Source organism: Musca domestica, unplaced genomic scaffold (genome assembly GCF_030504385.1).
Source record: "Musca domestica strain aabys unplaced genomic scaffold, Musca_domestica.polishedcontigs.V.1.1 9, whole genome shotgun sequence".
In the NCBI taxonomy this organism is placed as follows: domain Eukaryota; kingdom Metazoa; phylum Arthropoda; class Insecta; order Diptera; family Muscidae; genus Musca; species Musca domestica.
In genome coordinates this window covers 22,312,875-22,329,791 of record NW_026712435.1, presented here as the reverse complement: position 1 = coordinate 22,329,791, position 16,917 = coordinate 22,312,875, and the positions used below count along the sequence as shown (strand labels likewise).

The 16,917-nt window shown below is 36.8% G+C and overlaps 1 protein-coding gene across 12 annotated transcripts in view; it reads right to left on the bottom strand.

Annotated features, from left to right (window-relative positions):
- The window catches only part of LOC101889956 (uncharacterized), a 414,061-nt gene that overhangs the window by 75,127 nt on the left and 322,017 nt on the right, over window positions 1-16,917 (bottom strand). For all 12 annotated transcript variants that reach the window (XM_059131782.1, XM_059131781.1, XM_059131786.1 and 9 more), the window contains one exon: window positions 3,944-4,119. In XM_059131782.1, the coding sequence (XP_058987765.1) occupies window positions 3,944-4,119 (176 nt within the window). The remainder of the gene's footprint in view (window positions 1-3,943; window positions 4,120-16,917) is intronic.

Here is a 16,917-nt window from a genome sequence, read left to right as displayed (position 1 = left end):
AGTTAAATGGAATCGAGTACCCAATATAAAATTATTTCAGTTATTTGAAGACTTGACGAATTATAGTGAAATTTGATGTATAATATTTTTGTTTTTGAAGTCATAATTCTAAAATAATGCTTTGCAGAAGAATTTAGCATACACTCACATAAATTACTGCGAATTTTGAAAAAGTGCTAAATTTGTCGAAATAAAAAAAGATTTTTATAAACCAAAATCTATTATATTTTCTATGATACATATATAGCCTACACATTTCTTTTGTTTAAAGACTCATGCGAAATTTGATGTAGAATCTTTCTTACTTTAACATTTTCTCCAATATATAAAGTATAAAAGGAGATTTTGACTTAGAATGGAAAGGTCTTAAATTAGAAGCAATAAAAAGTAAGCACATCATTTGTACTTGTGATACATACAGTTTGAATTTATTTATTTTAAAAACTATTATTCCCAGATATATTATTTATTCCGAGATTTATAGTAAAATTTTGTGTAGAATATTTCTTCTTTTGACACCTTTTGCCTAAACTGAAAGTTTAAGGAAAAAAAGCGAAAGAAAAATTTATCAAAAAAGAGGACATTTAATGTCTGTTTTTGCAAAATTGGTGCAAATCATTTCCAAATTTACTATCGAAATAGAGTTTTTTTCCCCGCACTAAGTCAACAACCAAACTCTTTACTATGTGGTCTGCGGAGATGAGAAGACGGCTGAAAGTGTAGGTCGAGGGAAATTTGATTTCGACTCGAACTACCCCAAGATCCTATGGGGTCACATTCGACAGCATTTCCCAGTTGTCCGCTAAAGCCACAGCTATTTGCGACAAAGTGAAAGGTAGGAACAAGATCCTCAAATTCCTTACCGGCAGCACTTGGTGTGCGGACAGGGTTGACCTCTTATAACGCGATAGGTCCGTCTATTCCGCGCCAGGGTGGTCTGCGAATACAAGTGCTACGTAGTGGAATAACATCCAGACCTGTCAGAATGCAGGACTGAGAACTGCGACAGGAGGAGATCTACATGAGGAAGAGATCCTTTCGGTACGTCAGCATAATCATAATCATTCGTTGCAGTACCTGCTTAGATGTTATTGTGGAACTCATCCAAACAATCAAGCGTACCAACGATGTAAGGGAGAGAACCGCTAAATAATATAACCCTCAGGCAGGTTTAAGTACCACAAGTGCTACGCAGTGGAATAACATACAGACCTGCCAGAATGCTGGACTGAGAACTACGACTGGGTGCCTCCTCATGGCACCAGTGGTCCATCTACAAGAGGAGTCGAAGGTCTGTTCGGTACGTCAGCATAATCATGTGCCTGCTTTGATGTTATCGTGGAAGTCATCCAAACCATCATATGGTGGATAGAATTCCCCCAATCAAGCGTATCAGGTTGGACATGCGTGATCTACAGAGAGAGAGAGAGAGAGAGAGAGAGAGAGAGAGAGAGAGAGAGAGAAGTCCAACAATGTAAGGGAGAGAACCACTTAACAAAGAAGCCTATCAGGCACGTCTGAGTAATATTCAGACGCCATCAACAATTACAGTATAGGATAGTTTTGGTGCAACTACGTTCAGGATGGTGTGCGATATGTCTGCTCGACATGTTATAGGAACGCACAATTGCTGCACCTCTTCAAGTGCCCAGCCAAATCTATTAAACTCCCTGTAGAAGATCTTTGCTTAAAGCCACATTTTATACCCTACACCACAAGATGGTCAGGGTATTATGCCTTTGCGCATTTTTTTTTGTAACAGGCAAAAGGAAACAAGGTAGACCCATAGTTCCTTTTGATGATCTGCATAGAATCACATTCTGAGTCGATTTGTGCATGTCCGTCCGTCTGTCCATGTATTTTTGTAAACAAGATACAAGTCGCATTTATTGCCCGATTCAGATGAAATTTTGCACAAATAATTTGTTTGACCCAAGGACGAACCCTACTAAAATTGGAGATAATAGGTATAGCTCCCACATATATCTTCGTCCCATTTGCCTTATATTGTGCACCAAACGTGTAATATCAGACCAAATAGCATCGAATTTTGTACGTTCGACTAAATTAAGCTTGGAAATAAGTGTGCCAAATTCGATCAAAATCGGTTCAGATATAGCTATAGCACCCATATATATTGTTCATCCGATTTGTAATTTTTGTCCTACGCAGCCGTAATATGCACTCTGTAACAACGATATTTGGGGAAATATATCAACTATAACTCAGAAATACCCTTGCTAAATTTTTTGGAGATCGGTTAATATTTGGATATAGCTCCCATATATATCATCGTCCGATTTGCATTTTATTGTGCACCAAACGTGTAATATTAGCCCAAATGGAATGAAATTTGGCACTTACGACCGAATTTGGTCCAGAAACCAGTATGTTAAATTTGGTGGGAATCGGTTCGGTTATAGCTATAGCTCCCATAGATATTGTTCATCCGATTTGTTGAATTTGCCCTGCATAGCCGTAGTAACGATATCCGGGGAAATATATCGAATACAGCTCAGAAATACCTTTGCCAAATTTTATCGAGATCGGTTCAGATTTAGATATAGCTTTCATATATATCTATCCGCTTTCAAGTTAATTTTGCACCAAATGGATAATACATGTCCGAATTGAAAAGGCGTAAATGTCTCGGCAAATTTAGTAGATATCGATTCAGAGGATTATTAGTTCCTTTGGACTTTTAATTAGTACTATAATCATAGTTGGCATGATCTAATTTCCACAATTCGCCATTAAAACTTTTATTTATGTGAAGCTTTACTAAATATGCAAAGTGGTGTAGGGTATCATAAGACTTTCTTTACTGGTTTAACCTGGAGTTAGAGCAGGATTAGCAGAAAATCAACAAAACATGTGTATCGGTTAAAATAACAATAATGAAACCTGTGTGGGCGGTTTAAGCCCGTATTGTCAAAAGAATAATAGCTAAAAAATCACCCTGTAAAGCATGAATAAATTGTAACTCAAATTTTAAACCATTTATTTTATTATTTTCAGTATTTTTTTCGAAAAATTATTTTTAGTAATATTTTTTAATACTCAAGAGCCTGAGGGTATTCTAAGCCTCACGAACTGTACAAATATGGACTGTTACTCACACCAAGTCATAATTTTGTTATTCTATAGTACAAAAAATATTTCAACATATATCCGGTTTGAAATATTGAATAATGTATTTTAAAGATTATGAAAAAAATCGCACTAAAAAACTAACGTTTGATTATTTTTTTTTTACATATGTACATATGTGTTTACGTAAAATATATAAGCTTTCTATAATATTTATACATATACAATAAATACACACACACACATGTGTTACAAAATAATGCTGTATTAAAAAATAATAAACATAAATATTTATATAGAACTTAATCTCTTAAAAAACAAGAATCAAACACAAAAATTCTGGATATATAGAATATTATTGGTTATATATATTTACAAACGACTCCGTTAATCCCCTGACAGTGATGGGTATATGTAGGTGTAGGTATGTACGTATATATGTTTAAATGAGACTTGGTTATTGTTGCAATTGAGTGGCTGGGATTAAGTGCTGCCAGGGGATACATTAACGTTGGTGCATCGTCCTTTGTAGAAAAGGAAGGAAGGAAGGACGAGTAATTAAAGTAAAGCCACACAAACGCACACACACAAGCACAGCTACTCAGCTTTTGTTTACAATTCGATTAAATCACTTTTTTGTATTGGTGTGTGTGTGCGTTTGTGTGTTTTTTACTCCATTTCTATCTTCTCGTTTTTATTTTTTCTTCCTTTTATATCACATTAAACGAAAGGAAATTACAAAAAAACATTCTAACTTTTTTTTTTTTTTTTGCAACCAGACATTTATGTCCTTATTTATAGTTTTTCTATTGGTTTTTTTCCGTTTGGTTTCATTTCAAATATCTGAACTTACCTGAGTTGATGGTACAGCAGCATTTGGTTGATATTGTTGTTGATGTTGTTGGGGTTGATTTTGTTCCTGAGCTTGTGGAGCATACAATGGTGCCGTGTATTGAGCATGGGGCTGTGGTGTAAACTCACGTACAACCCGTTCTTCATTGGCTGGAGGCCAAGCTACACGCTTGTAACCTATTTATTGCGGCGCAAACAGGGCATAATTGGTGGCGGGGCAGGGGCAAGGAAATGAAATGAGAAGAAAATAAGGCAAAATACATTTTCAATTAATAATCACATAAATATCAATAGAATAGTAGCTAAACTAATTTGTTTGTGATTTATCGCTGCAAGGTAGGTAGGTAGGTAGGCAGACAAGCAGCCAACGTGCCTGGGCATCAAAGCATTCCTGCTCGTTTGGCAAGTTATCTACACAACCACAAATGAATAAACGCCAATATCCGGCTTGGCATTATTTCGTTAAGTTTTGAATCTCCATAATTTCATTAGTTTATGTAAAAATAGCTCAAGGGGTTAGGGAGAAAAGTTAATTCTGTTTTAGACAAGGCAAATATCTTCGCTTTGTGAGGTATCCCACTGTGGGGAGGGGGTTGGCTTGGATGTATTATAATTTTGGATAATTTGTATATGCAATGGAATTCTTGCATTGCCAAGGATTTACAATATTTCAGTTTTAGAGGAAAATAAAAGCGGATTTAATACATGACGGTCGGAAATCTTCATACCGTATTACAGAGGATATATATATATATATATATATATATATATATATATATATATATATATATATATATATATATATATATATATATATATATATATATATATATATATATATATATATATATATATAATATTATATATATATATATATATATATCGTTGTGCCTCATCGAAATAATTAATTTAGACATTAGGTTTCTTTGGATTAAATATGTTTCGAGAAACTTGGAGTCAATCTAGTTCGTCAGTTTACCTGTGAATTTGGCCGATTGGAGCGCACGATAACAAGCTACAAGGGACTAATTCGTGAAGAAGTCCACCTTAAAATTTTAGATTCGTTGCTACTCAAACACACAATTGTTCTGTTTGATAATTTTCTTTAATCAAATGTTGTAACTTCTCAGTATTTTGAGGTTTTATATACGAAGAAGGTTTATGGAAAAAAAGTTTCATCAAAAAGTATTCAAATTCTATCATTCCACCGAGAAGGATATGAGTAAAAAAATACCCAATTGACCCACATCCAATTATCCTGCCCAAAACTCTTTCAACGTCTCCATATGACCAACAGTGACCTGAATATAAAATTTCAGACTTTCAGCTCCTATCCCTTAACCCAATTTCAAAAAAATCTAAATTTCACCAATAGTTATCCAAAACAAGTATCATTTAGTACTTTTCGAACTATTCGAATTATAGTACGCATTTTCAAACCAACATCCATATCTCAATTCCACATACCAACAGAGACTTCAATATCAAATTTCAAGATTCCAGCCCTATCCCTTCAGCCAATACCAATTTTAGTACCATCTAGTAATTTTCGAACTATTATAGTAGGCATTTCCCAAATAACCATCAGATCATAACACCAGATAACAACAGCAACTTCAATATCTAATTTCAGAATTTCAGCTCTATCCCTTCACCCAAAACCAAATTTAATACCATTTGTTACTTTTCATACACATACATAGTACACATTTCCTCAATATAAAATTTCCAGCTCTCTCCCCTCAACCAATACCCAATTTATTACCACTTAGTACATTTCGTATACAAAAACTAAAGGACACATTTCTATATCACCGTCAGGAGTCAAGCCATTAGTAATCTGTGTATCAAATTTCGGAATTTTATGTCTATCCCTTCGACTCATGCCAAATATAGTACCATTCAGTACTCTTCGTACCATAATAGTACTCATTTGCAAAATCATCACCAGACACAAACAGTGACATTTATATCAAATTTTTGGGATTTCTGTTCCATACCTTAACCCAATAACAAATTTAGCACTATTTAGTAGTTTTCGTTCAAATATAGAAACAAATTTAGTACTATTTAGTATTTTTCGTACACATATAGAACACATTTCCAAAACAACCTCCATGTCTCAGAACCTCAATATCAAATTTGAGGATTCCAGCCTTATGCCCTCACCCAATACCAAATTTAGTACCATTTAGTAAACGCAGATATCATTAGTAATATAAATATCACATTTCAGAATCGTATCTCTATTCCTTTGAACAAGACCAAATTTAGTACCATATAATTTTTTTCGTACAATTATAATCCACACTTCGAAAACATGAACACATGAACAGTGATCTTAATACCAAAATTCCGATTTCAGTCACAATTCGTTCCAGTATCAAATTGAACTAAATATAGTACTATTTAGTACTTTTCGTACACATTTCCAAATCAACTTTAATTCTCAAACCTAATACCCACATTATCCCCATTACAAAATTTATAAATTTAAATTCCAACTTAATCCGTTCGCCCTAAACCAAACTGTACCATTTAGTCGCTCTCCGCTCGTATTAAACGACCATGGCATCAGAATAAATGCCAAATATTATCGCGAAATACTGTGGAAGGTGTATTAAAGCCTTGGGCACGCAAATATTTTGATAACAATCCGATGGACTATTGTGTCTGGAGTGTTTTGGAAAGCAAAGTTGGCACTAAAAAATACCAAAGTGTCGATCAACCTAAGCAATCGCTTCGCCGGGAATGGGCCAAAACACCGCAGAGCAGTATTCGGGCAGCGTGTGATGTTTCATTGACCGTTTGAAGGCCATAATTCGTGCCAAAGGTAACCAATTCGAACAAATCAAAACTTATTCTAAAATTTGATGCTTTTCCGACATTTTTTTGCTATTATTCAATAAAATTTAAAGAAATTGTAAAAATTATGGCACTTGACTTTGTTTCCGTTTTTTTTATCTCACCCTGTATATCCAATTTTATAAACTATTCCATTCCATATTCATTTCAAGTTGCAAAGAATCACTGACTTTTTTCTCAAGCTATGACAGATAAAAGAATTGGTCCTTTGTTGGAGAGGCACAAGAGGGGGTTCCCAGATATACATCATCTTCACAACAGATCTTGTATTGGTAAAAATGTTTGTATGTGTGAAATTTTAAGAGAGTTGGATACTTATTTCGCTTTCTTTGAGCGTTTTGATTTTCAGAATCTTGAACACTATTTGGGGTTGGGGGGAGGTGGGTGGAACATAAGAAATGGACCGATATCTCCTATCATTCTATCGGATCTTGTGTTGTTGGAAATATTTCGGTGTACCAAGTCTGAATGAAATCGGATGTTGATTTCGCGTTTTATGACCTTCATGAATATTCAAAATGGAGGGGGATTGGTGCGATTTCTACCATCTTAATAACAGATGTAGTATTGATAGAAATATTGAGGCGTGCCAATTCTGAATGGAATCGGATATTATGATATTTAGAATTTTGATCCTTTGTGGGGGTCACACCAGACCTTGGGTGAATGAAAGTATTGTTATATGCGTAATTTGGAAACAATCGGACTCTCAATTGGAATTATAATAAGATATATAATTATTCAAAATACTTTGTGCACTTTGTGGGGGAGGTATTTGATGTAGTGGACCGATATTGTCTATTTTCGCACCTGTACTAGCGCTGATGCAAATATTAGGATTTGCAAAGCTGGAGAAAAATCGGATTATCCTTTCTCTTTTTGTGCAGTATTTTTTTTTAAATTTCGGCATTTTTTGGGGCATGTACCAGAAGGAGTGGACCGATATTGCCCATCTCCGGACTCGATCTAAGTTTGTTAACAAGATTACGATGTACCTAGTTTGAACCAAAGCGGGTACTTCCTTCGAGGGCTATCGTGCGCATCAGCCAGATAGACGGACGGACGGATCGACTACAAATGTCCTGAAACGGATTTGGTCCAAAGAGACGTAGGATCTTAAACCGGTATCCAATGAGGCACTTTTTGGCCGTATCAAATGATATATTCCCTGCCATATGGCTGAGTTTATAAAAAAAATACCCGGAGATGTCGTGTATATATAATCCCCACTGGCATAATCCCCATTAAGATTTTGGGGTGTTGTGACCATTTTTTCGGTAATGACCCCCATAATGGAATGGGAATTTTGTAAAAAAAAAACTGTTATAATCTTCCTATAATAATGTCCGGGCACCCATAAGATATTTAAAGATGTACCTTTATTGAGCATTTTTCCAGAGCTAAAAGTATTCAGTACGGCCAAAGGTGTAAGCACTGAATACAGTATGACAAAATTACCATTTTATTGAGAAATCTCAAAATATTTTGTATTTCCTAATTTGAACTACATTGCAATGTATCTCTCTCTCTCTCTCTCTCTAAAACTTCCCATCCAAAGAGCTAGCATAATAGTATTTTATGTGTTTAGCTTTGAATATCAATCATGTGTAAACAAATATTTATCATTTCCTTAGCGTGTGTGTGTGTGTGTGTGACACACACTATTCTATAAACCCATATTCTATAAGCCCTTTTTGATATTAAAACTTTTATTAATGATAATAACCATTTAATGTTCACATAAAGAAACTGCAATTATTTGATCAATAAATAATAATTAAAAGATAACTGTTTGATTGCAAAATTATTAGAATTTATGTTCATCAACTACAATATTAGAATTTTTGAATAAAGTTTGGTCTACCACCAAGAATAGTTGCCAATGAATGTTTTGAAAAGCGTTATATATTTGGAGGTAAAAAACAGCAAGGAAAGGTCAAAAGTCGGGCGGGTCGATTATACAGGGTGAGATGAAAAAACTGCAAACAACTTCAGACTGCTGTCATTTCAAAGCCACTCGTCCGACAGCTGTTAAAATTATTCCAGCAACAGCTCATTATATTGTTTACAAGCGTACAAAAGCATTTTGGTGAGATTTTTCCCAAAAAAAGCTATTCGTGATGGAATTCAAGCGTGATAGTGTGATTTCTTTATATTTGGCTGGAAAACCACAAGTGGCTATCGTTAGAGTACTCCAGTATTTAAATGTGAATAAATCTTTTGTGTCTCGTACCATCGCCCGTTACCGTGATACTGATAGGGTAGCCCGACGTCAAGGAAGTGGACGAAGGAAAACAGCAACATAAACAGAAATGATTCGAAAAGTAAGGAAGCGAAACCCGCGTCGCAGGGGCCGAAAAATGGTTCGTGAGCTGAACATATCGCACTATTCCATTCGGTAAATATTGAAAAATTAGCTCGGGGTAAAGTCATTGAAATTCCTAAAAGTGCAAAAACGTACACGCAACAAAAAGAAAATAGACTCAAAAGAGCTAAAGAGTTGCTTCGATTGACCGAAAGTGGTGAACTGCCGAATTTGGTTTTCTCCGTTGAGAAAACATTCGTTGTCCAGCAGTTTGTAAATAAACAAAATTATCGTGTTTGCTTGCTAAAGAGGTCAGCTGAAAATGCGCACCTTCGGTTGGCCACCAGCGCCGACCGTGGCATCAGAATAAATGTCGAATATAAATATTCTGGAGGGTGTATTAAAGCCTTGGGCACGCAAACCTTGAATATTCCAACAGGACTCATCACCATCGCACTCAGCACGCGCCACCCAAGAATGGTTACAAAATGAGGTTCCTCTCATCATTTCCAGCGCACAATGGCCACCAAAATATCCGGATACCAATCCGTTGGACTATTGTGTCTGGAGTATTTTGGAAAGCAAGGTTGGCACTAAAAAATACCAAAACGACGATCACCTCAAGCAAGCACTACGCCGGGAGCGTGTGACGGTTTCATTGGTCGTTTGAAGGCCTTTATTCGTGTTAAGTTTTGACTGGTTATCTCCAATCAAACGAATTACTTGTGCAAAATTTCATCTGGATCGGGCAATAAATGCGACCTGTACTTTGTTTACAAAAATGTGATGCTATGCATAGGTCTATCTCGTGTCTTTTTGCCTGTTACAAACAAATGCACAAAGACATAATACCCTGACCACCTTGTGGTGTAGGGTATTAATACATAGCCATTGATTGGTTAGTTGTTTAAAAAATTTTAAGAGAAATTGGTTTCTTGAACTGGAACACCTTCTGGCTTATCATTGGTCTAGAAGTATCTTTTAATAATTAGTTCAGATTTGGATATCGCTCCCTTCATTCGATTTCGCACAAAAAAGATGATTTTAGTCTTGAAGCAATTGTGTGAATTTTAGTGAAAATAGCTGAAGCTTTCAAATACATGTGTCATCCGGTTTGATATCTAGTCCCCTAATTTTGAAAAGGTAAAATATTCTAAAACTCGGGAAAAAATCAATGACGAAAAATATCCCAAAACCAGGTCTTGTGCAACAAAAATCAAGTAATAAAATTGGAAAATAATTTCGTTCCTAGAACTAATTTAGGCCTGCTGGTGGTCACTTTATATTTTTTTTCAAACCTTCATGGACCATGGAATATTTCAGGAGAAACAACGAATATCTTAATGTTGTAACGCGTACCAACAATACCATACATGACCAAACACACACACACACACTCACACTCTACCACCCGTCTAAGCATAAACAACCAAGAAAAGCACCTTAAGGCCACATTAAACGCTGTAGAAAAGCAACAAGAGGATTAAGACCGAACAAGAGAAATATTTATGGTCATAGAAAGTAAAACCCATTGCAGCAATGTAAAATCCTTAGCTTATTTTTATATAACCCCCGATGGGGGGCGCTGGAGCACTCCATACCCCCTTCTGGGTTGTAATGCTCAGGGTTGTAATGCGTGAATGGTGGCCAAAGAAAATTGTTCATAACTCTTCACAAAGAAGATAAATAACGAGCGCCCAGAACTACGGCGGAATGGTGGAACGAACAATCCGAAGGGCCTAAAATGGAACATATGTGCCAAAGTATCTTTGCTGGTATTTAGAGCGGCTTAATGGCCAGCGTTCTGTGATAAACGGAAACACACACACACACATCGCCACACACGATGTGTGACCCCTTCCCTCTCTCTATCTCTATCCCTATGTCCTGCTCTTTGGCTTGGCCGTTCACTCACTGTCATATTACATATGGCACATAGAACGTGGCCACATTTGTACGTTGAACCATGGCCATTTTCGATTGTTGCTGTTGTTGTTGCTCTTTGGTTTTTGTTGGTGTTGTCCGGTGTCCGGCAAAAAGGTATAGGAATCAAAAATCAATAAATGCCACTAGTGGTAATTTACAAATATCCGTTTTTCGTGCCTTAGCTTGGGCTTGTCGTTTTGTTTCCCCACTTGTTTTTTGAAAGGGTGAGGCACCCATAACGTGTTTGTTGGAATAATTTTGATGTTGTTGTTTTTTTTACTTCTGATGGTGGTATTAGATGGGCAAGATATTAAGGTGGAATAAAATTAAAAAAAATGTTTAAGGGAAATATATAGGTAGGTCAAAAACATTTGGATAAACTTTGAAAATTTTTAAGGACGACCTGCAATGCCAACTTTGGCAATTCGACTGAAAATATGGTCAGAATTTTAAAGGTTATTAAAAATCGGTGGTTATATGCTGTATAAATATTCCAGAAAGTATATGTCGATTTGTACATTTTTATACCCTACACATTATAGGGGTAAGGGTATTATTTTTTTGTGCATTTGTTTGTAACATGGAGAAGTAAGCGAGATGGACCCATAATTAGTTTTGAGGATCTCCATAGAATTACTTTCTGAGTCCATCCGTCCGTCTCTCGATGTATTTTTGTGAACAAAATGCAGGTCGCATTTATTAGCCGATTGAGATGAAATTTTGCAAACAATATTTGAAAAGGATGAAGCCTATTGAAATTGGTGATAATCGGATCAGATTTAGATGTAGCTCACATACATCTTCAACCGATTTCGTGTTAATTGTGCACCAGATGGTCAATATAAGTCTAAATGACTTGTATTCCGGTGCATCCCACCGAATTCTAGAAGCAAGTACATTAAATTCGGAGAAAATTGGTTCAGATATAGCTATAGCTCCACATATATATTTGTTTCATCCGATTTGGGGTTTTAAGTCTCTCACATGCGTAATATGCACTCCAGAAGAATGATATTTGTTACCGGACATCAGATACTCATAGAAAATACCTCTGTCAAATTTTATCGCTATCGGTTCAGATTTGGATATAGCTCCCATATATATGTTTTCTCCGATTTGGGGTTTAACGTCCCTTACAAGCGCAATTTCCATTCAACAACAACAATGGTCTTTGGTATCAGATATCAAATACAGCTCTGAAATAAGTGTATCAAATTTTGTCAAAATCGGTTCAGATTTGGATATAGCTCCCATATATCAGTAACCGATTTCGGGTTAAATGTGCACCAAATCTGCCAAAAAGTCCTGAATTTTTGTACATCCCACCGAATTCAGTCTAGAAGCTAGCCCGACGTCAAGGAAATGGACGGAAGAAAACAGCAACATCAGCAAAAATGGTTCGAAAAGTAAAGAAGCGACCTGATCGAAACCCGCTAAGCAGTGGCCGAAAAATGGGTCGTGAGCTGAAAATATCGCAATATTCCATTCGGCAAATATTGAAAAATGAGCTCGGTGGCTTTACCCCGATGTCCAAGAACTTACACCGCAACAGAAAGAAAACTGACTCAAAAGGGCTAAAGAGTTGCTCCGCTTGTCCGAGAGTAGTGGACTGCCTAATTTGGTTTTCTCCGATGAGGAAACAATCGTGTCCAGCAGTTGTAAACAAAACAAAATGATCGTGTTATTTGCCAAAGAGGTCAGCTCCAAATGTGCACCTTCGGTTGGCCACCAGAACTCAAGCGCCGACCATGATGATGGTGTGGGCCGCCATAACGGCGATTGTCGCTCTCCGCTCGTATTAATCGACCGTGGCATCAGAATAAATGCCGAATATTATTGCGAAAATATTCTGGCCGCAGACCTTGGACATTCCATTTTGGCCGCAGACTTTGGACATTCCAACAGGACTCAACACCAGCGCACTCAGCACGCTCCACCCAAAAATGGTTACAAAATGAGGTTCTTCGCTTTGCCGGGAATGGGCCAAAATGGCTCAGCCAAAATAACGGGCCAAAATCGGGCAGCGTGTGACGGTTTCACTAGCCGCTTGAAGGTCATAATTCGTGCCATGTGTGATCAGATTAGATTCAGAAATAAAGGATGAAAAGGGCTCTAAAATTCAGTAGAGGATTTCAATGGTCTTGAAGATATATTTGACTGCAGCCGTTGTTCGTTGTTAGATTTGACTGCAGCCGTTGTTCGCTTTTACTGTGTTTGGTCGTCTTTTAAAATGTTTGGTTCTAATATTGCCTCTTGGTACAACCACAAAATTGCAGACCCCATTTTAATGTTAACCAGGTCTCTCCAATGTTTGCTCTACATATGCCATAGAGACCAACAGCTACGACCAACCAATGTTGGGGCTGGGGATAAGTAGTAGGTGGTTTTTCTCATTTCGTTACAAGTTTTGTTTTCTAAGCTTGTGTAAACAGCAGTGGCGGATGCCGAAGGGTGTTCGCTTTTTTTTCGAGTTGTTGCTGCTGTTGTTGGTTGCAGCATTCTCACCATTTTGTGTTTGTTCAGGATCCGGCTAGGATACCTTGAATTATAAACACGTGCTAAAGGTCATGTACACATTTATCGAGATACCTTTCACGCAGTGCTGAGTGAAACAGAGCAGTGCCATAATTTCATATATTTTATGCTCGAAGAGTGCTAAATTTAATAGAAATCATATTTTAAGGGTTTATGGCCGGACGTGGCGAAGAAAAACGAAAATGTGAATGAAAGTGCCATATTGTGTTAATTGTTAACAGAGGTTTTTATTAATGTCAGATTGGTTTGTTGGTTTTTTTGTTGATATTTTTTCGCTTGGGTCGGTGGAATGCTTCGTTCGATGTGTTCAACCTTTTTTTTTGCTGTTGTTTTTTAATGCAGTCATGTGGTTGTGTGTGTGTGGGTGTTTGAAAAGTAGTGGAGTTGTGCAAAGAGTTATTTAATAGATTAAATTCTATTAAACGAAACAAGTTTAAGAATAATAAATTTCCATGGTCCGTTTTAATGGGCATAATAGCATATAAAACTTCCTCTTGGATCGGAGGGGAAAGAAAGTTATTAGATTTGTCTGCACGAAAAGTGGTTGTTCTGAAAGGAAACGAAATTTTTTGTTATGGAGAAAATGTTACTTAGTTACATCGCTCGGTTGAAAATTGTAGCGAACCTAAATGCGAACCTAAATGCTCATATGGAACCAAGAAGACCTTTTTAAGGACCTTCTAAGAATGAATGCCGTTTGCTCTTCTTCCATAAAGAGAAGAAATTTGCAGTTTTTTTTTGCACAGACGACCTTTTCGTATTTTTATACCCTCTGTCATATGGCTATAGGGGGCATATATCATTTGATACAATCAAAAGGTACCTCATCGAAATAACAGTTTTAGACCATAGGTCTCTTTGGACCAAATTCGTTTCAGGATATTTGGAGTCGATCTAGGGGTGTTCGTTCGTCTGTTTGTGCTGGTACGATAACTCTCGAGGGAAATAACCGATTTGGTCTAAACTTGGTACATCGTCGTATTATTATTAAACTTAGATCGAGTTCAGAGATGGGTAATATCGGACCATTCCTTCTCCTACCTCCCCCAGACATTTTCAAAGAAAGTAATTTGCCTCATAGCAAGAAAAAAATAATTTGATTTCGTGCAAATTTTGCAAATCCTAATATTTGCATCAGTGCTAGGTCAGATGCGAAATTTATAATATCGGCCCCCCGCCCCCATAAAGGGTTAAATTTTTAAATAATTTAAATAACTGTTATAAAATGTGAAAACGTCCCACTGGCTTAAAATTTCGCACATCCCAATATTTCTAAGAAAACACAAGATCTGGTGTAAAGAGAGAATATATCGGAACGCTCCATCACGTACCTACCCCACAAAGGGTTTAAATTTGAAATAATTAAAACTTTAATAAAACAAGGTAAAAAATATCAGTCGGCTTTGCCGACAGATGTATGTTCGATTATTTAAATTTATTTTGACTTCTGTTATGATTATTCAAATTGTTGATCCTCTATGATGCAAGTTCCGAAGGAGTGGACCAATAGTGTCCATTTCGTATCAGACCTAAATAAATAGGATATCAATATTGTGACGTGCCAGGTTTGGAATATATATTGAATTGGATGCTTATTTCGCTTTCCTTGGCCGTTTTTTCTCCAAATCTTGAACCCTATGTAGGGGAGGTACAACAAGAAATAGTCCGATCTCTACCATATTTATAACAGAACTTGAATTTATGAAAGTATTGAGATGTGCCAAGTTTGAATGGAATCGGATGTTAATTTCGCGTTTTATGAGCTTCATGCATATTCAGAATTTTACCTTTTGAGTAGCCAGAAAGAGTAGACCGATGTATCCCATCTCAACAGCAGATCTGGTGTAGTAGAAACATTAGGATGTGTGAAATATTAATAGAACGGATGCTATTTCGGATTTATGATGTTGTGGTTAATCCAAATTTTGACCTTGTTGGGGAGGTACCGGAAGGTATTGTCGATCTAGTTCGTATTTATAACAGATCTTGAGTTTATGAATGTATTGAGATCTACCAAGTCTGAATGGAATTGGATTGTTTTTCGCGTTTTATGAGCTTTATGAAATACAGAATTTGACTTGTGGGGGAGGTACAAGAAGAAGTAGACCGATATATCCCAACTTCAGAGAGATCTTGTGTTGGTAGAGATAAGAGATGTGTGAAATAAGAAGAGAACGGATGTTATTACGGATTTATGATCGTTTGGGTATTCAAAAATGTAACCCTTTGTAGGGGGAGGTACCAGAAGGAGTGGACCAATATTCCATCTTCACAACAGACCTTGGGTTAAATGAAACTATTGTGATATGCGTAATTTGAAGACAATCGGACTTTTAAATGACCTTTTATAAGAGTTAAAATTATCAAAATTGTTAACCTTTATGGAGGAGGTACTTGTTGGAGTGAACCTACATTGTCCATTTTCGCATTTGACCTAGGACTGATGCAAATATTAGGATTTGCAAAGTTGGAACAAAATTGGATGATCCTTTCTTTTTCTGTGCAGTAATATACAGGGTGAAAACTAACTTCAGACTGCTGTCATTTCCAAGCACTCGTCCGACAGCTGTTAAAATTATTCCAGGACAGCTCATTATTGTTTTCAAGTGCACAAGAGCATTTTGGCGGAATTTTTCCAGAAAAACGTATTCGTGATGGAATCAAGCGTAGATAGTGTGATTTCTTTATATTTGGCTGGGAACCATAAGTAGCTATCGTTAGAGCACTCCAGCATTTAAATGCGAATAAATCTTTTGTTTCTCGTACCATCGCTCGTTACCGTGAGATGGAAGAAAACAGCAACATCAGCAGAAATGGTTCGAAAAGTAAAGAAGTGTCTTGATCGAAACCCGCCTCGCAGTGGCCAAAAAATGGGTCGTGAGCTGAACATATCGCAATATTCCATTCGGAAAATATTGAAAAATGAGCTCGGGGTAAAGCCATTAAAATTCCGAAAAGTGCATGAACTTATATCGCAACAGGAAGAAAATAGATTCAAAAGAACTAAAGAGTTGCTTCGCTTGGCCGAAAGTGGTGAACTGCTGAATGTGGTTTTCTCCGATGAGAAAACTTCGTTGTCCAGCAGTTTGTAACAAACAAAATTATCGTGTTTACTTGCCAAAGAGGTCAGCTAAAAATGTGCACCTTCGGTTGACCACTAGAACACAAGCGCCGGCCATGGCGATGGTGTGGGCCGCCATAACAGCCGATGATCGATCTCCGCTCGTATTAATCGACCGTGGCATCAGAATTAATGCCGAATATTATTGCGAAAATATCTGGAGGATGTATTGGGACACGCAAACATTTTGGCCGCAGATCATGGACATTCAGCAGGACGAAGC